This window comes from Protomyctophum parallelum (assembly GCF_964188405.1).
Source record: "Protomyctophum parallelum genome assembly, chromosome: 1".
Taxonomy (NCBI): domain Eukaryota; kingdom Metazoa; phylum Chordata; class Actinopteri; order Myctophiformes; family Myctophidae; genus Protomyctophum; species Protomyctophum parallelum.
The window spans coordinates 64,094,731-64,121,560 of record NC_139697.1 but is presented as its reverse complement, the minus strand read 5'-3'; the positions used below and the strand labels follow the sequence as shown (position 1 = coordinate 64,121,560).

At 42.8% G+C, this 26,830-nt stretch overlaps 1 protein-coding gene across 1 annotated transcript; it reads right to left on the bottom strand.

Moving 5' to 3' along the window:
- Nucleotides 1–41: 41 nt before the first annotated feature.
- On the bottom strand, nucleotides 42–26,594 carry LOC310854054 (Na(+)/citrate cotransporter-like; the record flags this gene model as incomplete). Its single annotated transcript, XM_083758535.1, has 13 exons — nucleotides 42–170; nucleotides 3,168–3,305; nucleotides 6,204–6,365; nucleotides 6,582–6,697; nucleotides 6,960–7,054; nucleotides 12,724–12,936; nucleotides 14,731–14,853; nucleotides 15,191–15,389; nucleotides 15,750–15,944; nucleotides 18,437–18,690; nucleotides 18,890–19,026; nucleotides 21,237–21,365; nucleotides 26,466–26,594. 13 exons carry the CDS (start codon nucleotides 26,592–26,594, stop codon nucleotides 42–44), a joined length of 2,019 nt encoding a protein of 672 aa, XP_083614661.1.
- Nucleotides 26,595–26,830: the final 236 nt, after the last annotated feature.

Below are 26,830 nucleotides of genomic sequence, written 5' to 3'. Positions count from 1 at the left end.
TCTTTGGTTTTTAGTATGAATAAGGTTCTTGCACTACAGTACTAGACAGTAGTAGTGGCGTTAGCCCAGGAGGGGAAGGTATCCAGGTCGAACAGAACTCTGCCCCAGCTGTTAATGGCCAACGTGATGCAGAGGATCCCGATGATATTCATCACCAAACCTGTCTTTGCCTGCAGGAGAGACAGAAAGAGTTATAAGAGAAGATTGATGTACATACATCAATCTACATACTGTAGGTACATAGTGAACACAGACAGTGTACACAGTGTCACACACATTATGGAAAATGTTCAACCTTTAGGCACATGAACCCTTGCATCCCTTTTCCAGGCATGTTATAATACTGCAAAAATAGGAGAAGATTCAGCAAAATAGGGAACATTCAGCAAAAATAGAGGAAATTCGAACAATTTCAGGAACTAATTATATAGGGCTTAAGTGGTTAAACAACAACTATAAATTGCTTCATTAAATTGAAGTTAAATCTAAAATACTTTATCCGTCAGCTATATAACTGTGTGTGTGCATGCATGTGTGTGTGTGTGTGTGCGACTGTGCGTCCGTGTGAGTGTAGGGAGCTCATACTGATGAAAGGCCATCATGTAGTTTAACGTTTTAAAGACACTAGAGCGGTGCCCGTTGGGCACTTGGCTGCACTACTTGGAACGATGCAAGTTGGAAATGCATGCCCCACCCAGTTATCATTTCTGTGTCCCTTTTATGCCCATATATGGAGTTCTTTGTCGGGCATGCCCATTTGGGGTACAAGCATAAGTTCAGACATACTAACAGTCCGACAGCCATTAGTCCGACACCTTACCCCAATCCCCAACCGCAAGCACGATGCAAGGCATGTCGGACCAACACATGTCGGGAGCAGCGGGTGATTTGATGTCTGAATTTTGGTGTGTCGGATAAACGTGCGTACCCTGCCCAAATATGGAGTCTATGCAGATGTCAGAACCTCATTGTGATGTCAGAACAGGACAGCTCCATATATGGAGATCTAGGGGTGATCAGCTGTGATCAATTGGCTAATTTGGGCCCTGTCCAGAACCTGGGCAGGGACACCGGGCACTACACTCCCTGTGGTGGCGTGGAACGTGTGTGTTAAATTTGAAGTCGGTGGGTGCGAACGGTTTCCGAGTTACATGGATTACAGATGTACATACATAGGTAGGGTACATTTATTCGGTGTATTTAAAAGAACAAAGGGATCACATAATATATGCATATATACATATACAGTATACATACATACATAAATCTACATACATGCGGTTGGATCCACTTATAAAAGTGGCACAGAAAAGGTGTAGGCTGAAGCCAAGGCTTATGCTGCCTACCCTTTATGAACATGGCCTGATTTTTTATAACAATACGTTTTTTTTTGTTTTTGGACATTGGTTTAAATAATAATTAAAGAAATATATAATAATAATAATAATAATAATAATAATAATCATTAACATTATTATTATAGTGGTAGTAATAATAATTATTATGTTTCTTTCTTTGTTGTTGTAAATCTTTTGGGTTGAGGTTTTAGTAACATGTTAATGTTTTATAATGTATTTAATACCTGGTTTTTAAACTTAAAAATAAGCGTTGTACACATTGAAGGCATACATACAGAGACTTGGTGCATTTACAGATATATGTTTAGTTGTGTCTCTGTCTGTTTGTTTTGAAATGTCATGTTGAGTCAGAGCACTGACACATTTAAAGTAGTGAGCTGGTTGTGAAGTAGTGACCTAGTTGCAGGGGGTTTGCGGACGGAGGGTCACATACAAACAACCTTGCATCTGAGAGCTGAACAATGCACACGTATTGTTACATTTTCAACTGGCATTGACCAGATGCCACGTCTGCTATTAGTGGTTGCACTATTATGGTGCTGCTGATGTGTTACAACTATTGTTATTGTTACTGTTACACTTGCTACCACCAATTCTACTGCTATCACTGCTGCTATTGTTACTGAGGTTATCATTAAACCTAATGTATACTGTGTGGATGAGACATGGTATCGCTCATAGATCTGGGCATACAGAGCTTTGAGCCAAGAGTGGCTCATGGCTTTAGGCATTTACAGAGGCAAGTATAAATTAGGCTTTATTTATATCTAGGACATGTCTATATTTATATCTACAAATGGTTCATACTTGATGATAATCCAGTCAGTCCAAGTGCAGATGGTCAGGCCAGACTTTAAGTCTTCTTTCATGGTGATAGATTCTGCATGGTAGCCTACTTATGCCTTTATTTAATAGTAAATAAACAAGTAAGACGCGCAAACGTGGGAAGCGAACGCAGCTCGTAAATTGCAATAACAACAATTAGAATAAATTACTTACTTTTTTTTTCTTTTTAGTTAGTAATTTTTTTAAGTTTTCTACTGTGTGTGTGTGTGTGTGTGGTTGTGTGTGTGTGTGTGTGTGTGTGTGTGTGTGTGTGTGTGTGTGTGTGTGCTACAGCTGCGCCCTCTGGTGGCGGGCGGGTGGTGTCACAGCGGGACAGACAGACACACACACAGACAGACAGACACGATCTGCAGGGTCTCATAGTTAGTGCTCACTGAATTCGCAATCACTGCGTTCGCAATAATCGAGCATGGCCAGTCTAATTGCAGATGGCCCATATTTTCCACCTTTCTTGTGCCTCTCTACACTAACACCTGTTTCTGTGGTGCCTACTGCAGTGCTGCTAGCCTATGACATTTGTATTTCCCTCTGGATCAGTAAAGCTCTGTCTGTCTGTCTGTCTGCACTGGACTCTACTATACTCCACTGTACTGTACTGTACTGTACTGTACTGTACTGTACTGTACTGTACTGTACTGTACTGTACTGTACTGTACTGTACTGTACTGTACTGTACTGTACTGTACTGTACTGTACTGTACTGTACAATGTGGATGCAATGTAGTGCAGCTGGATTCTGGGAGCGTGCAGATTTTATTTTGCATTGAGAGATGTGTGCTAACAGTGTGGTTTGGTAGGAGAAGGAGCACGGATAAACGGCCATGTGCTCGTGTACCCCCTGTCTATTAGGGTAGAAGGATGGCTAATATGGCTACACCTATACTGATAGTGCTAAAACTACAAACTACAAAGAATTCTACTACAATTACTGAATTTCATATCCTGTCGCGAGAGTGGACTCACCATGTCGGACACCTTGAGGTAGCCATAGCTAAACACGATGGCGTTGGGAGGCGTGGCAACAGGCAGCATGAAGGCGAAGGAGGCACTGAGAGTGCAGGGGATCATCACATACAGAGGGTTCACTCCTATAGACTGGGACTGGACACAAACAAATCACATCACATTAATGCAAAATCAAGTTATATTAATGGCAAATAAGTCAGATTAATGAATAGAATCCATGTAGAATTGTATCATAAAAATTGAATAAAAATGTACAGTGCAAAGACACAAACGACCTGTTTGTGTCTTTGGTCTTACAGAAACATATTGGAGTAGCAAGTGCAGACTATTCCTTTCCTTTCATTTTGCGCTCCAAAATGAATGTGCATATTCTTATTTTGAGCTAGTACAAAGTTAGACATTATGCCTGACATCAAGTAGTGTCCCTGTCACTTAGTGGGTAAAGTTGCAATAAGTAATAATATGTTCCATCATCAAGAGTATGAATTAATCTTGTCCTTTGTTGCCCATCCTGTCACTGTACTGTAAAGTACTTATAAATACTTATAATAGTACTTATAAATTAGAGTAGCATTAAAATAATAAAAAAGCCTGATAAAAGTGTGTGTGTGAGTGTGAGTGTGTGTGCGCGTGTGAGTGTGAGTGTGTGTGTGTGTGTGTGCGCGTGTGCGTGTGAGTGTGAGTGTGTGTGTGTGTGTGTGCGTGCGTGTGTGTGTGTGCGCACCCTTGTCTTGGTCCTTCTTCCATTTCACCCTTTTTCCTGCTCACTCTTTCACTCTGGTCTTATCTGGTTCTTTCTTTCAGTACTATTCTGCTCTGTTCTTTGTAGCCGTCTTTCATTCTTGCCTTAAAGATTCTGTTCAACAGGGAGCCTGACTGAGTACTTTCATTTGGGCCATTATGATGTTCTGTTCAGCACATTCCAGGATTAACAAGGCGGAAACCTAATATAAGATCATGGTTAAAGCTGCAATCCGAACATTATTTGAATGAATATTATAATAATGTTCTTTAACCAATTTGTATGACAGAGTTTGTTAACCCATTCTGACCTGAGATCAGATTCATACGAGGTTTCCACTGGGACACACACTGGTCTGACGAACCCATTCTGACCTGAGATCAGATTCTAAAAATGTCAGTCGTTCTTCGATTTTTCAAAAATAGCAGACCTATCGCGCCACTCGGTGGCGCGATATGAGCTTGTAGATCTGCTATTTTTCAATAGCTAAAGCATGACATGATGCCGACACCAAAATGGGTGTCTGTAATACTGTACAATACAATATAACTATAGTACATCTGCAGTGGTTGGAGGTGCATGGCCTCTTTACTCTACCACAGTGAAATTTAGACCCTGGTGTCAGGTAAGACACCGTCACCTACTGGTTGATAAGAAGTACTGCCTGAAGCTCATAAGCTCAATTTATATCTATATATATATTGAGCTTATGAGTTTCAGGCAATATTTATATTATGTTTTAAAGAATGGTAGAAATTTGTTCAAATCCAGGGTATAGGACATGAAACTTACGGATTACGGAGGAGTCGAGTATGCTACGGTCTTCACATCTTCACTTCACTATAGCCTGATTAGCCTCCCACTTTTCACTGCTGACAGTGATTGTACGATACGTTGTCATAATATGTGAACATTCAACAAAAATAGACAAATATTCATCAGATGCAGTGGATCTACAAGGTCCCAAAACAGCGCTGTGATGCGTTGTGAGCTTGTACATCGGCTCTCTATTTGCCATACAGTACAACAAAGTATATAGGGTATAAGTGGTTAATCAAAAAGACACTTTGTGTCGGAAATGTTGGTATTTGTTTGATTAATGCACTTTGCTTTGTAACAAGGAGTTGAGTGACTACTTTGCTTGATTGGTCACAATCAAAAGGTCACCATGCATGACATGATCTCTCCTCCCACGGTGTTGTGGGAAGATTTGTCATGTCCAATATGTTCTTTTTTAATGTGTCATATACTATTACATCACCTTGTTTTATTTACGCTTAACTAAGATTGGTGATTATGTATAAAACAGATGACAAATTGTCTCTACTCCTTTATCTCTCACTATCTGCTAATGAGCATGACATACGGTAGAGACAGAAAGACCAAGAGACACCTCCCTAAGCAAGACCCATCTCCCCCAATTCACCATTTGTCAGCCTCCTGATTGGTCCCTGACTGACTAACCAGCAGGCTATTTCTGCCTTGTTCCACCAATGTTGAATTAGCTAAAACCACATTTTTGGAAAAACTAAAAACAAACATGATATGCCCAGGCATCTGTGATGTTCCTTTGTACTGACACCAAGTTTAAAATAAGAATTGAATACATAGATCATAGAATATCAATACAAAGCAACTGAAAAACACGTTCTAGTGGATGAAGAGAAAGGATTTTTGTCCAAACACGAAACGGCAACTAAGGGGTGTGAAGCTGCGACCACGGGCGGGACTTGACAAAGGGTGAATTGCTCAGCTTGGCCAGGTGGCCTCTGGCGGCTGGCCAGCTCTAGGAAGAGTCCTGGCGGTTCCAAACCTCTTGTATTTATGAATGAATGAGACCACTGTGTTCGTTGGGACCTTCAATGCAGCGCAACGTTTTTAGGTATTAACCTTCCCAAGATCTGTGGCTCCTGTCTCAGAGGTCTACAGACAATTCCTTTTGACTTCATGGCTTGGTTTGTGCTCTGACATGCACTGTTAACTGTGGTACCCGATAGACACATGTGTGAGCATTGGTAAATTATGTTGAACCAATCTCATTTACCATAGGCAGACTCCAATGAAGTTATAGAATGATCAGTGGAAACATGATGCACCTCAGCTAAAGAAATGTGTGGGTGTGAGTGCTTATTATGCACATGTGAATATTTTGTCATTATGGGGTATACGGGGTGTGTAGAAATTTGAGGACATTTTTGAATAAGGCTGTAACATAACAAAATGTGAAGGGAGTGAATACTTTGACTAGGCACTGTATGTATGTACTGTATGTATGACACTGTGTTAAATACCAAGGAAGCCAGGATTGGCAGGAATAGTGTTGCCGTTGCGACGTTGCTGGCACACTCGGTGAAGGTGGCGATGAGGAGGCAGAGGATGATGGCGATGGCCCAGGGAGGGATGGTTTGAAGGGGAGTCATCTGAGACCCTAACCAGAGGGAGAGACCTGACACCTGGAAATATAGAGGCACGTGTTAGCCGCAATGATGACACCAGGAGATCTTTGTGTGTGTATGTGTGTGTGTGTGTGTGTGTGTGGTGGGGGGGGGGGGGTTCAATTAAATCACACACACACAAACACACACACACACACACACACACACACACACACACACACACACACACACACGCACGCACGCACGCACGCACGCACGCACAGAAAAACTCACCTCACTACCCTTTGCTATGGCAAAGCCTCCACCCAGAAGCAGTACAATGTTCCAAGGCATCTTCTTCTGAGTCACCTGCCATGTCAGGAGGGCAGGGGATGGACTATAGGACACGTCTGATAGGACAAACACACACATGTCATCTTTCGGTCAACAATCATTGTCAATCACATACAGTATGCACAGCAAAGTGTTCATTGAACTCTGGAAGTGTAAACATTTTTTACAATTAAATAAAAGGGGCCCAAATGAACTCTTCCATCCATCTATAACAATTGTGACAATCTCAATGAACACTGAGTATTTTACTTTGTGAGGGTAGAAGAGGCCTGGGGTTCATACCTCAGATAGGAAGTGAGAGTGTGTGTTTGTCTGTACCTGGGTCAGAGGACCTCCAAAAGAAAGGTGGTTCAGAGGGCAGGACAAACAGTAGGACAGCCACAAACACGGCCACAGTAGCATCAGTCACAAACCTACAGTAAAAGAAAACACAGTCACACACATGCACAACATTCAAACTGCACACAGAAAGGCTGCAGTAGTCAGCCCCAGAGGAACTACCTTCTTGCTAAGAGGCAATAACTATAATGTTTGCAGGTGTAAATGAGTGGGTGGAATTAAGTTCCCAACGATTTGCAGTGACAAAATATAAACATAGAAAAAGAAACAATGGAAAATGTCACTTTACAACATACAATGCAACATGTCATAAAATTCAGGGGCACTGTGGCACAGTCGGTAGTGCTGTCCTAGTAGAGAAGGTCCTGGGTTCGATTCCCGCTGGGGACGCTGTGGGCGTCTTCTCTCCTCCGCGTCATCAGTGCCCATATCTGAGGCGGGGTTGGCGAAAGGGCCTTTCTGTGTGGAGTTTGCATGTTCTCCTCATGTCCCCTAGGGTAGGTACCCTCACAAAAAACATGCAGTAATCCTGGTCTCTAAACTAGGGGAAAGGAACAGGTTGGAATAACGTGTTCCTTCCACGTGCTACGGCCGGTGAAACTTTCCCCTGTCAAGTGAAAAGAAGCAGACTCCTCATGCATAGAAGGAAGCATGATGTCAGTCCACTCCACTGACATCCAGTCCAGGTTGGCAGAGGAAGTGTAGTGCCCTAACACCACCATGATTACATTAGATAATTGACACTGGGTGAAAAAATGGGTTGCAAATTTGTGGGATAACAATTATAAATAAAAACAAACATGTCATAATATTGCAAAGTGTATGCTCAAACAAAGAAATAAAACATAAGGCAGCAGAAGATTACAGTCTCTTGTGCAACAGTGCTAACCACTGAGCCACGTTATAGTTTTATCTAACTTCAAAGATGATGAGGAGACATGTAGCTAAGCATGTAATGTATACACAGACAGACAAAAAAGTCTTTCAAGCATAAAACTGTATTTGGCAACTATTTGCCCTGGCGCCTGTACTGCTGCCAACGTCTATAGGCCTCTTGCTGCTCATGTTCTGTTGTGATGTGGTCAATGGCAGGATGCCATGTTGTAATGCCTGCTACTTTATGAATGAGGATGTCACCATGGAGTCAATCAATGTCTGACTTCTATTTGCATGGACCCAGTGACAAAAACAAAAACACAGGGTCATCTACAATTGGCCGGGCAGGAACTGCCAAGAGGACAAAGCAGGGAGGACAGACCTGCAGTGAATGGAGCGTGGGAGGACGAGGGGAATCTTCATCAACCTTCATTAGACTAAGCTCAATTAGACTAGTGGTGCACAAACTCTGGGTGGGGAAACAAACTTGAGTTGTGGGAAATATATTTTCGGTCACAACTGTGTAGGCAGAAACATCAGTTAAATTGTTAATTGTTTAAAATACTGTACTGAGATTATGCTGTTACATTTATTTCTGTACTTTTAAGAGCTGGCTTTACAAAAATATTTCCTGACAGAGATCAAATTGTGTGTCCAAAACTCTTGCTTGTTTAGTGAATGCACAAATGCTTTATCCATTTAGTTAACCGTATAAAATGGAAGTAAAACAATTTATTTCTAATTATCATGAATAAATAGGATTGTGTTGTCACAAGCATGGAACAATATTTCTGGGTCATTTCTGTAAAATTCTATGTGCACACATTGAATCTCTGTGTCCTAGTAATTATGCTGGATTTAATAACACTATTATTATTACATTATAAATATTTGAAAATCAACACACTATGAAGAGGATATATATATATATATATATATATATATATATATTTACCAATAACCTTGCTTTTAGCTTTTGTATGGACTCGAACACAAAATGTAAATGTAACCTTTTGTATAAAACTTTGTATGATTCATCAATTCACATAAGTTCATACGAAGTTTGACAAGATGGACCAATGTGACTGATTCAACTCATAATTATGGTTACCAGTATTCATTATATTTAAACAAGCATTTGATGAAAGTTAAATAGGACATCCACTCCAGCTGTTTCAAGAGAAGATAACATAAAATCAATATAATGTACAAACTAACTATGGTCTTTTTGAGGTCTGCATCCTTTGATTCTTAGTAACTTTTAACCCATATTCATCACCAGGGGACCAAAGGGGTAAGGAGAAAAACACAGTGTGTATGATATCCATTGATGTTTGTCCTAAAATAATAATGTTGTTATTTTCGGTGAGTGGTGGGTTACACATACAAGTCTGCTCTGACCTACTTTTACGTGTGTTCCCTTTAAAAGTAATGCCCTTCAACACACCTTTTTGCATGTTTACGTGGCTTTGTGCACAGCAAATTGTCTAGTATTAGTAAAGATGTGGTTTATTGCGACTGCAAGTAGCATTTACTATGAAATTGTGCATTTCCCATCAGTTGTTTGGTTAGCCACCCCAAGGTTGGGTTCGCTTCTCGCCCGTCTTCTCGCGTCTTAGTGGTTTATGTAATATTTATTTTATTTTAAAATGACAATCGTTGATTTTACAGTTGTATGTTGACTCGTGGCTTGGAGTCTAAAGTGAAATTGGCTATCAAGTCAGTATATGGTTGAAACCCCAAATAATTGATAGAAGAGATTTTTCTATGGATTCTGTTACTATTGGGTATACTAAATAACATACTAAACTTTTTGGAAAATCTAAGTTCAAGAATTAAAATGGGAGCCATATTGAAAATTATGCCTTTCCAGAAGTCAGATTTCCATAATTATTTAGTATGTTATTTAGCATAATATACTCAATATTAACAGAATCCATTGAAAAGTTTTTTCTATCAATTATTTGGGGTTTCAACCATACTGTCCTGTCTAATATTGGATTCATTGCAAACAGACCACTAGGGGGCGAGCCCAACTAGTTTGCATTTTTTGCAATAGTTTTTGTAAACCGTATACCCAAAAATCTAAAACCTGGCAGCCATCATGGACGCCATCTTGAAAATGATGCCTTTCCAGAACTTAGATTTTCCTGAATATTAATATGTTATTTAGCATACCCAATAGTAACAGAATCCATTGAAATTCTCATTCTATAAATTATTTGGGGTTTCAACCTGACTCATGATTCATTGCAAACAGATCACTAGTGGTCGAGCCCAACTTGAAAACCTTATGTCCATACCTAACACCTTGCCAAAAATGTAAAACCTGTCACAATCTTGATGATTTTGCCGAATTCCCTCCCAGCTAATACACCCCTTTGGTCTCTTTTGGTGCAGTAAAGAGCAGTACAGCTATAATCAGGGCTTTTAGATAGATTGTTTTATGTGCAGGTGTCATTTTAAAATTATGGATATCACATCTTGGAAGGAAGCTTTTCATGTCTACTTCAAATGGGCAGATGCTATACAGTACGTTTATCCGATGCGTCCTGATCCAACGTTTGTAGCTGCTGCAAAAACTACAAAGCTACAAATTGAAGCTGAGCTGGGTTCAACTTCCAGATGCAAAGCTACAACTGTAGCTGCAATGACACACGTTACTACGGACTTGCTTGATGACGTCAACGACCATGTGAGCAACAGATATACAGAGCCACAAATATCCTCATTAACCTGTGATCTTTCCATCTGCCTCGTGTGCCTTATTCAAGTAAAATGCATGGGAATGAGAAGCACAGGGAAATGTGGGACATGATATGCGTTTTATTGACTAATGGCCCAACGATCATCCAGAATGATCCTTGTCCATATCAGAGGCTGATCTGTTGGCATGACGCAAGTTGGCGAAGGCACAGTTTGTCTGTTTGCATTTCACCTTAGATTCCTGTTTGTGTGTGTGTGTGTGTGTGTGTGTGTGTGTGTGTGTGTGTGTGTGTGTGTGTGTGTGTGTGGGTGTGTGTGTGTGTGTGTGTGTGTGTGTTATTCCGTGGTTAGTCAGACCAGATTTTGTATTGCACTAAACGCAGGGCTGCCATATTTCAGAAAATGTCAAGAGTGAGACTCTAGTGTCTTAATGTGTTCAACGCCGAAAAAAATTGGCTTTTTTTAATGTCGATTTGGCCCGTTTTAACGTTGATATTTAACCTTAACACTGATGTCTTCACCTCCATGCCAGCTGCTCTCCCTGCACTGACAGCCTCCTCATGCTTAAAGTAGAAATGAAAAAGATATCTATCTATCTATCTATGCTCCTCAGACCCAGCCAGCCAGCCAGCAAGCCACACACATAGTACTCAGACCCAGCCAGCCAGCCAGCCAGCCACACACATAGTGCTCAGAGTCAGACCCAGCCAGCCAGTACGCCACACACATAGTGCTCAGACCCAGCCAGCCAGCAAGCCACACACATAGTGCTCAGACCCAGCCAGCCAGCAAGCCACACACATAGCTCCGTAAGGGAGTGGTTGCACCACTCAAAAAATCTTCAAAAAACTGAAGAGGCTAGATTGGAGAACCTGATTTGGACATGATCTGATGCAGGACAATGTCACTATGACAGAAAGAGAAGATGGGTCTGGCCACATTCATTCACCCCATAACATGGGGTAGAGTGCCTGGATGGTAACCGTAAGGTTGCCAGTTCGAACCCGGGCTCCCCCAGAGTTACTGTCGAAGTGTCCTTGAGCAAGACACTGAACCCCTAATTGCTCCCGATGTGCTAGTTGGTGCCTTGCATGGTTTCCGCTGCCATCGGTGTATGAATGTGTGTGTGAATGGGTGAATGTAATGCACAATCTCTGTAAAGCGCCTTGGATAAAGGCGCTATATAAATGCACCATTTTATAATCTCAGTGGAAATTGGGGAATATGTCAGAAAACTGGAATGTGGGAAAATTCCTTATTTTTACATTTTCTTAGTTCAAACACATCTGTGGGCTCTCTCTCTCTATGAACAGAAACAAGTCGCGATGCGGCCCCTTCCCTTTCACTTCACAAAAGCTTCAAAAGCCAATTTTTTTCGGCGTCGAACACATTAAGACACTAGAGTCTCACTCTTGACATTTTCTGAAATATGGCAGCCCTGCGTTTAGTGCAATACAAAATCTGGTCTGACTAACCACGGAATAACACACACACACACACACACACACACACACACACACACACACACACACACACACACACGACTTTGTCCCTATAATGTGCATGGGCTATGGCACCGTTCCACTTCCTCATATCACGCAAGAGACGCCACACACCAGTATAGAAGAGAGATAGTCACTTACTCACTTGTTGTAACTTGTGGGGGCTATATTGTCTTCCATGAAAAATATTTCGAAGCGATATTAAACTCAGCATGGCTCATTTCCATGCGTCACACAGTCAGGGACCCTGCTGACATTTGGTCCACTGTTTACCCTCCTGCATATATCAGCGCTGCATGCAGATCGGCTATTTTACCGTTTGTAAGGACGCACACATGAGCGTGCGTTATTACGCGGCGGAGCCGCAGAGAAAATTGTTATTTATCATTATAATGCGTGTGAAATGGCATGTGTGGCGTTGTGCGTGGTAAAGGGTTAAATTGCGTGACTGTCACACTCAAAGGGTGAGACATGGCAGCTCTGCTAAACGTGTGGCCCTTGCCCTTGTGTATAAAACAATCTTCAGTAATCATGAACATTCTATAATGGTGAAAATGAAATTCAAAAGCCATTTCAATTCCTAATGAAGTCACTTGTTACACTAAACGATTCCGATGAACAGGCTCAAGCACATTTATTCAGCTCCATTGTGTACTTACTCAGCCTTGGCGTTGAAGATATGCGTGGCCCATCCGTCCATGAAGCCCGGGCTTCGTGTGAACCACAGCACAACCAGCAGCAGAAACAGGGCCAGGATGTTGAGCTCTGCGTAGCACATGGGGCCCAGGCCGCGGTATTCTGTTCTGATCACTTCGTATGCTGCTTGTTCTTTCTCCGATCGGACCGCGCCGCAGGCCCATGTACGCTTCAGACTGGAGGACAAAAGCAAGACACAGTTTAGCCCCGCTCGGAACCCTACGTACAGTTTGTTTACACTACACTTTACGTAAAGTGTAAAGTAAACAAACTGTACGTAGGGTTCCGAGCGGGGCTAGACACAGTTCAGGGTTGTGGAGGCATTACTTTCAACATGAAAGTTGAATTCAATACAATCAGTTCAGACACCATACAACATACATATAATCATAATCATGCTGTCACAGTGACACTCCCATTCCTTGAGTGCTGTAGATAATGTCAACCTCCAGCTTCTAGTGGACACTGGACACCCTTTCTGACCTTGATATCACAGGCATGGCACTCGGTTTGTTCTCCATCTACCTGTTTGCTTTCATCCCATCCTGATGCTGTAGGTTTGCACCTATACAAAGATGCACAATCCTATCTTGTAGGTTTACACTACAGTATCCATTGAATCAGACCCTATCTCACTTCTGTCCAGCTCCTTGACCAACCTCAGTCATCTCTGGAGATCTGCGTGACTATTGCAACTTCCTCCTTGCTCGTCTGCCGGCATCCTCACTCAAACCCATTCAAGTCCTCCAGGATGCCTGATCTACAATTTCACCCCTATCTTTCTCTTCATGTGCTTCCGGTTGCTGCCTGCATCCAATTTAAAACACTGGTGAGTGGTGATGATGACCTACAAGACAATCAAAAGCATGTCACCCCCTTATCTTTAGGACATACACCCCTACACCCCTTTTTATCGTACACGTATCAGCTAATACAGGGAGTCTATGGCGCTCCCTGTATCTGTTTGTTTTGATAGATGCTATAGGTATACTATAATGTTGGTTATTGTAGACATACAGATGCTTGACGTAAGAATATTATTTAGATAGCATAATATTTTGAAAGATGCTAGGTTAGATTGCTCTGCATAAGAGCATCTGCTAAATTCCTGAATTGTACATTTCCTGCGGTTCCTCTTTCTTGTGTGTCTCTGTTTAATGTGTGAGCAATGTGTGGGTTTTTGGTTTCGTCTTTGCCCCACCTAGTCACTCTCTCTTGTGATTGCAGATCACCTCACTTCATTCCATGTTCTTCCCCTCCCAGTCATGCACCTGCTTCTCATCTTCTCATTATTGTCTGAGCTATGCATAACCTGCAATTAACCTGTTCCTTGCCAGATCATGCCAGCGTCTTACCCGTGGTCTTCCAGCATTATGCATTCTGATTACATGTAACGAACCCTGCCTGTCATCTGACTTACAGTTTTCACATGCTCTTATTAGGGAACCCGCTACCTGTAAAGGCAACTTTCCACCGCACCGATATGAGCCTGACCCGGCGTTGGAAAGTATCTCATGCCGACAACCTGCCGACAACCTGTTGTAGATAGCTCTGTGCAGTCGGGCCGGGACTTCTAGTCGGGCGTCGATGAGCGACCGGCCAGGTCCGGTCATTGACAAAACGCTGATAACTTGTTTAGCTTGTCAATCAAAGCATGAGTAGAGAAACGAACGTGAGGGGGGAGAGGGGAGGGAAAAGGGTCTTTAGATGTTTTGTTGTTATCCAGTGCTACTGTTGCTATCAGCTGCGACTAGGCCTTTGAGAAGTGACGGGTTATCACGACAATAACATAAATGCTTGTATAAAAGCCCAACACTGCTTTTCATATGCAAAGGGTGGACAGAATAATGACCATGCCTGTTTCCCTGACTTATGCTTGTACCTGCTATCGCTGAGATTGTGTTACCTGTTACAAACTCTGCCTACTTTCTCAGCTTAGGTTTTTGCTGTAGATCTGTTGCCATACTCACTTGAAGCCAATATAGAGGAACTGAAGCCAGAACCAAGCTAGGATCAGCATCATCAACATGGTGGGGAAACCAAAGGCAAACCAGGAGGCAAAGTTGATGACGTCACCATTCTGTGGGAAGAGTCTGTGTGGAAGTGCGATACAGAAAGTGAGTGAGGGCGGTTGGATTGGAAAACGAATGTTTTTTTTCATTCACTTGATAACTCATTCTAAGACATGAAAGTAGTCTACTGTATAATCATAGTGATCTGCAGTGAATATATTGTTGGGTTTCAGACTAGTGTGAATGACTCAATGGGACACATTCAACATCGCAGTGGGATTGAGTCCCTGATCCCTCAATTATTATACATACCGATACATTTATATTCTGTTACATTACTCATCCCTGGTGTGTATTATATATGTATCGATACGTACATGTGTATAGTATACATGAACATGTTTGTCGTAGTACTCACGAGCTCATTTGCCCTATGAGGACCAGGTTGGGTCCGGTGCCTGTGAGAGTGGCGATGCCTCCAATGCTAGCAGCGTAACACACACACAGCAGGAGGCCTTTACACATCCTCTTCCTCTCCTCCTCTACCTCCTCCTCGTCCCCACCGCAGAGCTCCTCAAGCTCCATCTGACACCTCAGAGCTGCCGTGGGCAGAACCACTGCACAACGAGTGGAGATATTAATTACCGACACACAGGATGTCTTATTACTGGACAGGGTTAAATATTGGAATTTCAATTTCATTGGTTCTCGCGCCTGACCAATCAGTAATCAATGGGATTTTGAATTTTGCAGCAACAGCCCTATTGCACCAGCTCTGCTATATGTTGTAATATACGGTACTTATTTATGCATTTGTGGTGAAGACCTTTTCCTTATGAAATAATTATTTTAAGCATCTTTTGTTTTTAACCAAAATATATCACTTACACTACTTTTAATTATTCTGTGAATGAAAACCAGCAGCAGTTTGGAGGCACAGGATCAGACTTAAACAGTTGGTATATGGATGGACTCACCATTCCCACTGTTACGCTTGCTGTTGGGACTGTCTGAGGGAGGTTTGTCTTGGGGCGCTGGCACGGCCTGGAAGGTTACTATGTCCCACCTGTCCGGGTGACCCTCTGAGCCAATTGTGTCCTGTTGTGTCACGATGCCATGTAGGTAAGTGTTTTTCTCCTGGTTGTCCTGTCGTGTGTCAGTATCCTTCACACCTGGGCAAAAACAAATAGAAAAGTAGGTGATGAAAAACACAACTCATGCTTTATCACATGCATCCGTTATCGGGTTCTAGTTCCAGCCACTTTATCCAAGGCCAGCAAATCCCATAGAGGAATAAAAGACTGAACCACTATTTCAGTGGAAGTTGCTCAGTGGCGTTTTGAAGCACCCGGAATAATTCCGCATTTGACCACCAAATTTTGGTGGTCAAATGAGGAAGTGCAAACGAGCGCTCAATGTTAAAGCCCAGCTGCACGGGGTTTCCTCGTCATGAATCCACGGGTCCGCCTGCAGTCGAGTGCTTCAACACTGGAGAGCCTCCCTGGGGGCTTGGCAAATCCCCCATCTGGTCCATAGTCTGCCCCATGGCCTCCTCACAGTGGGACGTGCCCATAGGACCTCCCTAGGGAGATGCCCAGGAAGCATCCGCGCTAGATGTCCGAACCACCATAACAGGCTCCTTTCCACGTGAAGGAGCAGTGGCTCTACTCATTTCGGCCACTTGTTTTTTTTTAATATATTTTTTATCCCACGATTCCCATTTTTCACCCCTGTGTCAATCATCTAATGTGATCCTGGGCTCTACACACCCTCCACCAACCTAGTCCCCATATATGGGGGACAAGGGGAGAGCAACGGTCTTGAACTCATGCTTCCTTCATGCCTGAGTGTCCAAGTTGCTCCTTTACACCTGACAGGGGGGAGTTTCCCTGGTTGGACGTAGCGCGTGGAAGGAACACGTTATTCCAACCAGTTCCTTTCCCCTCCATCAGGCGCCCCGGCTGGCCAGGGGGAGGCAGTTTAGTGACCAGGATTACTGCATGTTTTTTGTGAGGGTACCTACCCTAGGGGACACGGGGAGAACATGCAAACTCCACACAGAAAGGCCCTTTCGCCAACCCCGCCTTCGGGTATGAGCACTGATGACGCGGAGGAGGAAACACGCCGCCAGCACCCACAGCGTCCCGAGCGGGAATCGAACCCAGGACCTTCTGGCTGTGATAATTTCGGGCACTTGTATCTTCTTCTTTTGGTCATGACCCATACTTCATGACCATAGGTCAGAGAGTAGGAAGGAAGATTGGCCGGTATACAGAGAGCTTTGCCTTCTCACTCAGCTGTCTTTTGATCACAACAGTGTGGTACAGCGAATACAATACTACTCCCATGCTGCTCCGTTTCTCTGGCTGATCTCCCGCTTCATCCTCCCCTCACTCATGAACAACACCCATTAAACACATACACGTGTTCAAAAGAAAGCCTAACTTTGGCATTCTGGTGTTATTTACTGCTCATTCAGCTGTACAAAACAAGCATAATAAATAGACTATTATGCACACTAGAACAGTGCCCCGGCCTGTTCTTGAATGTTTGGAAATGCATGGCACACCCAGTTATGGTGATCAGGTGTGATCAATTGGCTAATTTGGGCCCTGTCCACAGCCTGGGCAGAGGTTTTTGTGCTGGTTCTGGACAACCGGCTATCTGACGGACTTGACACCGGGAATTGCACTTAGTGTCGTGGCATGGAACATGTGCGTCACATTTGTGCGTCACATTTGAAGTCGGTTGGGCGAACGGTTCTCGAGTTACACAGATTACAGACGTACGTATAGCCCCTCTCGGAACCCCCTGGGTCAGCCCAATCCGAACCGAACCGGGCTGACCCGTAGGGTCCCTGTGCGGTGATGTGTTTTCGTATGGAAATTCCAGTACACGGATGTAGAAATTCTCTCTAAAATAGGATCTGCGCCAAGTGACGGCATTATTTTCCTTGAGTTATTCTGAATTCGGTAACTTTAAGTAGCTATACATCCCGCTGCGAATATCTCCTGTGGCGCGGAAGCCGTTAAGTATTTTTAATCTTTGTTTGACCGATTTGGTCGCTTTATTTCTTCTTGTTTGTTTACCGTTTATTGTACCGCCTCCCGGTGTGCGGTTGGCTTGTGCCGGCTACGTCCCTGCCTCTGATCTGCTGTGTCATAGCTATAGCGCCACTAGCTAGCCAGATAGGCGGTACAATGAGGTGTCAATAAACAAGGAAGGAAGAGAAGAATCCAAGCTTCCAAATCGGGCAAACATATATTAAAAATACTTAACGGCTTCCGCGCCACAGGAGATATTCGCAGCGGCATGTATGGGTACTTATACTTTACATATTCAGAAAGCCTCACACTGAAAAATATCGTCAAAGAGCGCGGGGAGCCGTTAAACATGTTGTTTATGTTTTAAAATGGGTGCGTCCCAGGTGGCATGGTAGTAGTGCTACAGGACCCAATGCACTGGGTCGAACAAATGTCAGAAACTTCAGTAGCATTTGGGTTCTGCTTGGAGGGCTAACGTACGTACAGACACGTACAGAGATTCGGTGCATTTATTGTAAGATGTTCATCATTCACTTAGGTGGAAAGTGAACATTACAATGAACTGACAATAAAATCTACTCTCCTATCCTCCTCCTGACTATCCTTGAATATAGGCATACCGTTTTCTATAATCCTTGGGGCGGTGTACTCCTGTCCAACACCCCCATCTTGCAGGTTGACAGTGACTTTCCTCTGATTGTCCTGGTATGGGACTGTACCATTCTTCTGGCTCCTGGGGGTTCTTTGGGAATCTTCAGACTGGTTGAGCTGGTCGAGAACAGCCTGGACGATGGGGACCATCATGGCTGTGGTGGCTGTGTTGCTGATCCACATGGACAGGAAGGCAGTCACTCCCATGAATCCCAACATTAACCTGGGAGATAGCAGGGCGATGGAATATATATTTGGTTATTTGTTTCACGATAAAGCATTTATTTTCTGAACCATGCGTGCAGGCTTTCTTCTATGTACAACAATGTACAAGTAATGCTTTTAGCACATGCTCTTATCTGTCACAACTTTGAGGTATCATTAACATTTGTCAGCAATAACAGGTGTAAGTGATTACTCACAGGGCAGGCCGGACGCCCACGATGAGCAGAACCCTGAGGGCAATACGCTTGTGAAGGTTCCAGTGTTCTACAGCCACTGCCACCATCAGACCACCCACAAACAGCATGTTAGTATCCTTCATGTACTGCATACACACCTAGTACACACAACAGTAGACATTAGAGCTAATAAAATGTGATGGCTAACTCTATCTGAAAGGTAAATAATATTCACACAACATGAAAAAGTCTGAGGTCAAAATGATGTTAGTAAAGTAAAGTATAGTATAGTATACAGTATGTAGAATAACTTGTATGTAGAACATGTTTTGGCTTAAGTTGTGACAATCATCAGGGTCATCATGAAACACATAACAAACAACACACTTAAAACACCTTTAATTGCAAAAACAGGCACAAAATGATACAGGTGAAGAAACAAATCCACACAGTTGTTAAATCCAGGTGGGATTATTACAATTCCTTATCAGGTTGCCCCAACATATCTTTCAAGGCTCTCTAGCCGGTCCTGAACTAGGAAAAGAGATCATATTTCTCCAATATTCACAATTTCTCCGATATTCACTATGGTATGATGGCACCATCATACCATATCTTGCTCATTGTATCCCAGAATGCAGGCTTTCTTGTGGTTCCTAGAATGTCCCAAAAGTAGAATGTGAGGCAGTGCCTTCAACGATCATGGTCCTTTTCTGTGGAACCTTGATAAAGCTTATAGTTAGGACTGGCTCAGCCGTGCCCTGGACTGGCCCTTAGTTATGCTGCCAAAGGCTTAGACTGCAGACCGTTATTATCGTTGTTATTGTTAATAATAGCTAATAATAATAATAGCTCAGATTTATATAGCGCTTTTCTAAATACCCAAAGCGCTTTACATGAACACCAGGAACAGACTTTATTAAGAAAAAAGATCAAAGCTAAAAAATAACAGATACAGGGTTAAAAAGATAAAAAGGTAAACGAGGCCTCAACTGGGGAAGGCTATTCTGAAGAGGTGGGTTTTTAGTGAGGTTTTGAAAGAGAGGAGAGAGGGAGCAGCTCTGAGATGGTTGGGGAGTTCATTCCAGAGTTTGGGGGCAGAAACATAAAAGGCCCTGTCCCCCCAGGTACGGTACTTGGCCTTGCGGACCTTCAGGAGGTTAGCTTCACTGGACCTGAGGGAGCGGGGGGGGACATATGGTTCAAGAAGATCGGAGAGGTAGGGGGGAGCCAGGTTATTGAGAGCTTTGTAGGTGGTGAGCAGGATTTTGTAGTGAATTCTTTGTTTGACGGGAAGCCAGTGTAGGTCGTGGAGGACGGGTGTGATGTGGTCTCTGGAGCGTGTACTGGTGAGCAGGCGGGCAGCGGAGTTTTGAACGTGTTGTAGTTTGTTGAGGACTTTGGAGGTGGTGCCATTGAGTATGCTGTTGCAGTAGTCAATCCGGGATGTGATGAATGCGTGGATGAGGGTTTCGGCGGCAGTGAAAGACACAAATGCTAAGGTTGTTATTTAGATGGCATGTTGTTTAGACAGATGCTAGTTGTAATGTTTGCCTCGTATCCTAGTTCCTTTGAAGCACTAAATTGCATCTTTGCACTCTACTTACTGTATGTGTCTAATTACCCTGTCTTTTGTTGACAAGTGTTTCTTCTTTTAAAAGTTAAGTTTTTAGATTTTAGAATATATGACAATGTTTTAAAAGTATGTGCTTTTGGGTTGAATGTAGTGTAGTAAAATGAGGTGTGGCTTAGTAATAGATTTTTGTTGTCTACACATGCACAATGCAATACTTATCATATTGTTGTGGAACATTGCATATTCTTTTAATTCTAGTGAGTTGACTTACACTGTAGACTTTTCTTAAGGGGAAAGTTTTCAACATGAAGTGTATTCTGATCTGTAGAATTGGTGTAAAGATCCATGCAGTTAAAGGTAAAAACACTAATCGGCCAGTTATAGCGCCACCATGAGGCTGAGTTTAAAATGTTCCAGTGCCATTTCTTCCTCGGCCTAGTGGGATTTCACGGAAATCTAACAATGTGTTCATGATTTGCGGCATTTTGTTTGAAACTGAGCACTCCTGCGAACTTTGGAGGCCAATATTAGCCAATCAGGATGGAGTCTGAAAAATCTGAAAGACCCGTTTCGTTGAATGGCTCCAGAGAGGAGACTGTATACCAATTTGTGTGATGTTTGGACAAAATCTGTAGGTTTACTGTCCAATTTTTTTAGTAGTATTGGTCAATGCAGAAAAGTACAAAGGTCTCAGTGTAAAGAACAAATGGGAAGCATGCACTGAAGAGTGAAGTTCATGGTTTTAAGAATATTTTGTTATCATTATATATTAGTTGTAAGGAGGAATCTTACATCTTTGGACTCCATGACTCCCAGCAGAGGGAAGAGAACAATGGGCAGGATTGCGGTCACAGCCAGCGGCAGCACCTCTGTACACCAATACACTGCCATCAGGGCAATTACATAGGCACAGCTAGCCTCCTGCAACGTGCGCACGCACACACACACACACACACACACACACACACACACACACACACACACACACACACACACACACACACACACACACACACACATACACACACACACACACACACACACACACACACACACACACACACACACACACACACACACACACACACACACACACACACAGGATATGCTCAGTATAAACATTAGATGACTCCTATAAGTAGAAACTTCTCTGCTTCTCCAACTATTCAAAATCACAAACACAATCAGATGTTTACTCTCAGACTTACAATAACACTTAAGATGGAGTATGCATGTACAGTATGTAGTGTATAGGTTTGTATGTATCTATGCACATATGTCTGTATGCTCTCTCTTTGTTACAATCACAACTCTCAGAAGTAAAACAAATAAGATTAAGCGACACCTATACACTTATGAATGCAAACCTCAGTTTAATAGGCTACCTTAGTTCATGTCAACAGCTCCATTTCAGGTGATGTGATGATTCTTACTTATACAATTACATTTATGTTTCATACTAGACAGATGTATTGTTTTTCCTAAGAAACCTATATGTCTCTGAGTTTCAGACCAAGTCAGGGGTCCATGGTGCCACAGTGATTATGGGAATAGTGTATAAACAATGACAGAGACCGTTCTTTCTCAAAACGTGGGATCTCATGGAATGTTTTTACTTTTATTCACTGACCTGCCTACTACAACAACAAAACCCGTTTCCACTGGAGTAGCTACGAGATACTACAGAGACACCTGCTGTGCGTGCACTCAGACACTCAAATCATTCAATGAGTGGATTCATTTCATTGTCTCCACCAGCCGAAGGCATGGGGAGAGTATGTTTTGCACTCCGTCCGTCCGTCCGTGTGTCCGTGTGTCCGTCCGTCCGTCCGTCCGTCCGTCCGTGACCAGCTAATCTCAGCCACCGTTAACCCGGTCGATGCCAAATTTTGCACACACACTCCCTGGATGCCAACCATGAACCTCTGCCCCAAACTTTCCAGAACGGCCTGTTATAGCGCCACCAGGAGGCCGCTTTGTGCAAAACAAGTTTTTTCACAGTACACCTACAGATTTTGTCCAAACATCACGCAAATTAGTACACAGTCTCTCTAGAGCCATTCAACGAAACGGGTCTTTCAGATTTTTCAGATTCCATCCTGATTGGTTAAGATTGGCTTCCAAAGTTCACAGGAGTGCTCAGTTTCAAACAAAATGCTGCAAATCATGAACACATCACGTGATTTCCCTGAAATTGTGCACGCACATTCCCACTAGGCCGAGGACGAAATGCCACATGAACAATTTCAACTCAGCCTCAAGGTGGCGCTATAACTGGCCCAAAAGTGTTTTTACCTCTAACTGCACGGATCTGTGGATAACCTGGTGGAGACCTGTGCCCAGAAGGGCACTTTTTCTAGTTTTACCTTTTTTTAAATAGTATCCAGGACTATAGATGCACAGAACCAGTCATGTGTGTTTGAGATGTAGGCTATAGGTAGGTATGTATATAGGCCTATGAGAGATTCCCCATTTGTGGTTTTAGTTTGTCTACCCAATGATTTGGCTAAGACAACAAAGGGGTCAAGGACGAGGTCAGCATTGTGTCATGTGAAAATGAAATCCCCCACTGGAGAGGAAGGAATTTCACCCCATCCAGTGCATGGGCTCCGTCTTTTTGGCAAATCTAGAGCTTCCTGTGTGAGAGCTAGCAAAATCTAAGACATACGGTTGCTTTCAGAATAAAAGTGCCGTTAATTAAATAATTATTACATTACATTATTAGTATTAGTATTATTATTACATTACAGTTATTGTAAAGACACACATTATGTTTCTGTGTAAAAATAAGTAATTAAATAACGTAAAAAAAGTTATCTAAACGGATAAATGCTATTCACTGGAGTGCATGGACTTTATACAAACTTTAGACTTTAGACAAAAATCCCTTTTATGTATCGACTAGTGTGACATATGCACATGTCCGGGGAGACCTCCTCTACAACACCACACCCTCCCCTAGGCAGCAGAGGTGTAAAAAGAAATGGCACGCCATACAGCGAGGTCAGAGGTAAAAAAAAACATCCCATTTCCAGACTAAAGTGGACTAAAGTGGACGCTGGACAATATGTGACATATGCACATGTCCGGGGAGACCTCCTCTACAACATATATATTTCACTCATTTTACAAAAACGTTTATTGTCCACTCAGGCTCATGTGGACACTCCAGACAGTTTTGAAGTTGCTCGATTCAGTATTTAGATATTAATTTTAGCTGCCCCGGCACCTTCCTATACAAACCCATTGTAACTCCATTTTAACCATGCGTGTGTGTGTGTGTGTATCCTTGTTCTCATTTTCCAGACAGACAGACAAGACAGAATGATGGGTGAAAAATGTTTTAATGATTTAATTAGCTTGTGTATTTCTTTTACTCATATCCATCATGTGTGTGATGACAGATTGTTCCACTGTGATACGTACAGTATACTCATACAGTACATACATGCCCAGAGGCTGAGGTCCTGTGAATACCAGTAATGTACTGTCTTGAGCACGATAAGTTGCAATCTTTTCATTCCTCTCTATTCTATTTATAGTGACTCATAGGAATAGACTATGTGACAACCTTGGTGAGGCCTTAGGAGGGCCATTATAATCCACCACTCCTGAATGGAGTGCCTGGTGCTGGGAGTCTGGTGCAATGCACAGGTCCTGGACATGGTGAGAGCAGGAGTGGACCTGGTGAGACGTAGGAGGGGCCCGGACAGGAGTCAACCCACAGAGCGAGTCCTTCCACGCGCCAGATTTTGGTTCTCCCAGTCCCGGCAGAGTAGTTCCGGAGCAACGGATTGTGTGGCCTTGCTCATTCCGATGGACTGATCGAGGGTAGCTACTGGGACATAAGTCGGGGTTTGATCAACCCCGGCTGGATCGCCTGAGTGAGGGGTATGATGTTGGAAGACCCGAAACCCCGTTGACCTCAGGAAACATCACTGAAGATCCGTCCCAGGTGCATCCATGCGATGTATTTTTTTGTTATAATCGGTCTGACTAACGGGAGGTCGGAACAATGACATTACTACTGAAGCTGAAACCATGTCCCACATCATTCAGATCTGGTGTCATGCCGGATGCGACCTCTGTGTCTCATACACCTCTGCGGGTCATATAGCAACATCATTTATTTGTTAATTTTAATTATAAGAATTTGAAGGTTTTCAGAAAACCTTAGGTTAGGTTTTTAGGAGGCGTTTCGTTTAGAATCGGCCTCAGGTCAAAATGGGTTAAATGGGTGCCATGTATACAGGGGGCACTACACAAGTAGGCATGGCAGAATAGTGGACTTGATATCCAAAGATATCTCCTCTATTTCCAGGTCCTCCATCATGCTTACATGCCCTTATGGTACAGAAATTAAAATCTTTGTTATCTGCCTTTCCTACCACTATTCTCCAGCAGCGTAACAAGTACATACTCATGCTATCTTGATTGAAGATACGCATACTGGCTTTTAAAAGCACTATGGGCCTGTCACTATTAATCTGAATCGGTGTGAGTAGTTCCTCTATAGCCGATTGAGTATGCCCACTTTACACATACAATGTCTGTTGTTATAGGCCAGTGATTTTTCCTAGTGTTGTAGAGGAGGTCTCCCCGTATGTATGTCACACTAGTCGATACATAGAAGGGATCTTTGTCCAGCGTCCACTTTATAAAGTCCATGCACTCCAGTGAATAGCATTTATCCATTTAGATAACTTATTAATTACTTATCTTTACACAGAAACATTACTTATTTTTTTCTTGTAGCATCGTTTAAATGCTTAATTTATAGTTTAAAAGTGCAAAACTTTTTTTCAATACTCTAGGGAACTATTATTTTGAAGAGATCGTCTTATATTTGCTAGCTTAGATTTGTGCCTAGGGCACTGTTTTTCCGGTGCATGGTCTTGACCCCAAAATACACTGAATGAGAGTGGCAGATTTTTTTTTCTTCTTCTCTGAGTCTGAACCATAGACTGTAAAAAATATGGACAAAGCGTTCTCCGGGTCTGATATGGATCCGTTTGGGCCCAGCTGAGCCATTGGCTGGCCCAGACAACGAGGCGGGACTTCCCCCCTTCTTCTTCGTTGGTTTTTATTTTGACTTGAGTGGGTGGGGGATCCCGTTCATAGATTGTAACAGTAGCCACGCCCCTCAGAACATACGCGACTTTATTTTTAATACATTTTTTTAATAAATGGGACCATAATTTTCCCAAAAGAATATTATGACATTAGAAATGAGACTTTAAACTAGTGACTGGAAGCAGAAAGTATTCATGACCATGTTTATTAAGGTAATACAGTCTAGGTGAAGTTGGGCCCAAATACATGGATCTCTATGGAGCTATGGGGTTTTTTGAGCCCAATGACAGCGCCACAACAGGCCATTATATGAATTTTCAGGAAATCCCTTTTTCCTTATGGCTTCACAAAATATCTGTCTGACTGCCCCCCTGGTCTGAACTGGGCTTTGGAACCCGTTTCAATATCTGTTCAATTTATCATGACCCCTCCTCACACACACGCACACGGGGGGCACAATCACGTGCACACGCACGCTTGATGTGCATAGGCTAATGCCATCAGATGTGCAGAATTACGCACCAAATATGAACATACTGAAGCACTGGACCATTTCAAATAATATGTTCAAATATTTATTTTGGATTTAGGCTAAATTGAAATATTAAATTGCCTAATTGACTAGCTATATGCATATAAACTGTATGCCGCTCCAGTGGTGCACAGTGATGGTGACAGATAGGCTAAAGCACGACATTTAGTTGTTTCAATGTTGCGCGCTTTACTGAACCGCAGATTCATTCATTGTTGAACAATTCCAGTCACCAATAAGTCATAAAAAAGGAATTGCGAATTTCTTTCCCCCTCCAGCAGTGAATTTATAATACTCACAGTCACACACTCACTCACCATAAGGCTGCACTTAGGGGGAAATTAATGAACGTATAGCCTTTAAATTAATTTAAAATCAATGGAATATGTTACCAAATTCAAATTGCATAATCTTACCGACGTGCCAACGAGGAGCGGCAGTGGCAGCAAGAGGAACGGCGTGCAGAAGAGGATCGCCCCATTCTTCAGTCTCCAAACTGCGCGCAGTGTGGAGAAGACCTTCTTGTGGAGAGGTAAGAGCGCCATATGGGTTTGAAATTGAATGAATGCGTTACGGTGATGATGACCGACCGCGTTGCGCGTTTGGATCCGAAAATTTGCTTCGCCGTTGCCCGTTGTGTCAATGAAGTGGTGTGATGGGGTGTCTGACCGTCTCCAAACTCCAACCGTGTTTTTACTAGGACGTGGCGTGACCAATGTACTTTGTCTCTCTCTTTCACAGTCTGTAGCAGCCTGCGTGATGCGAGGTTATACTCTGCCTA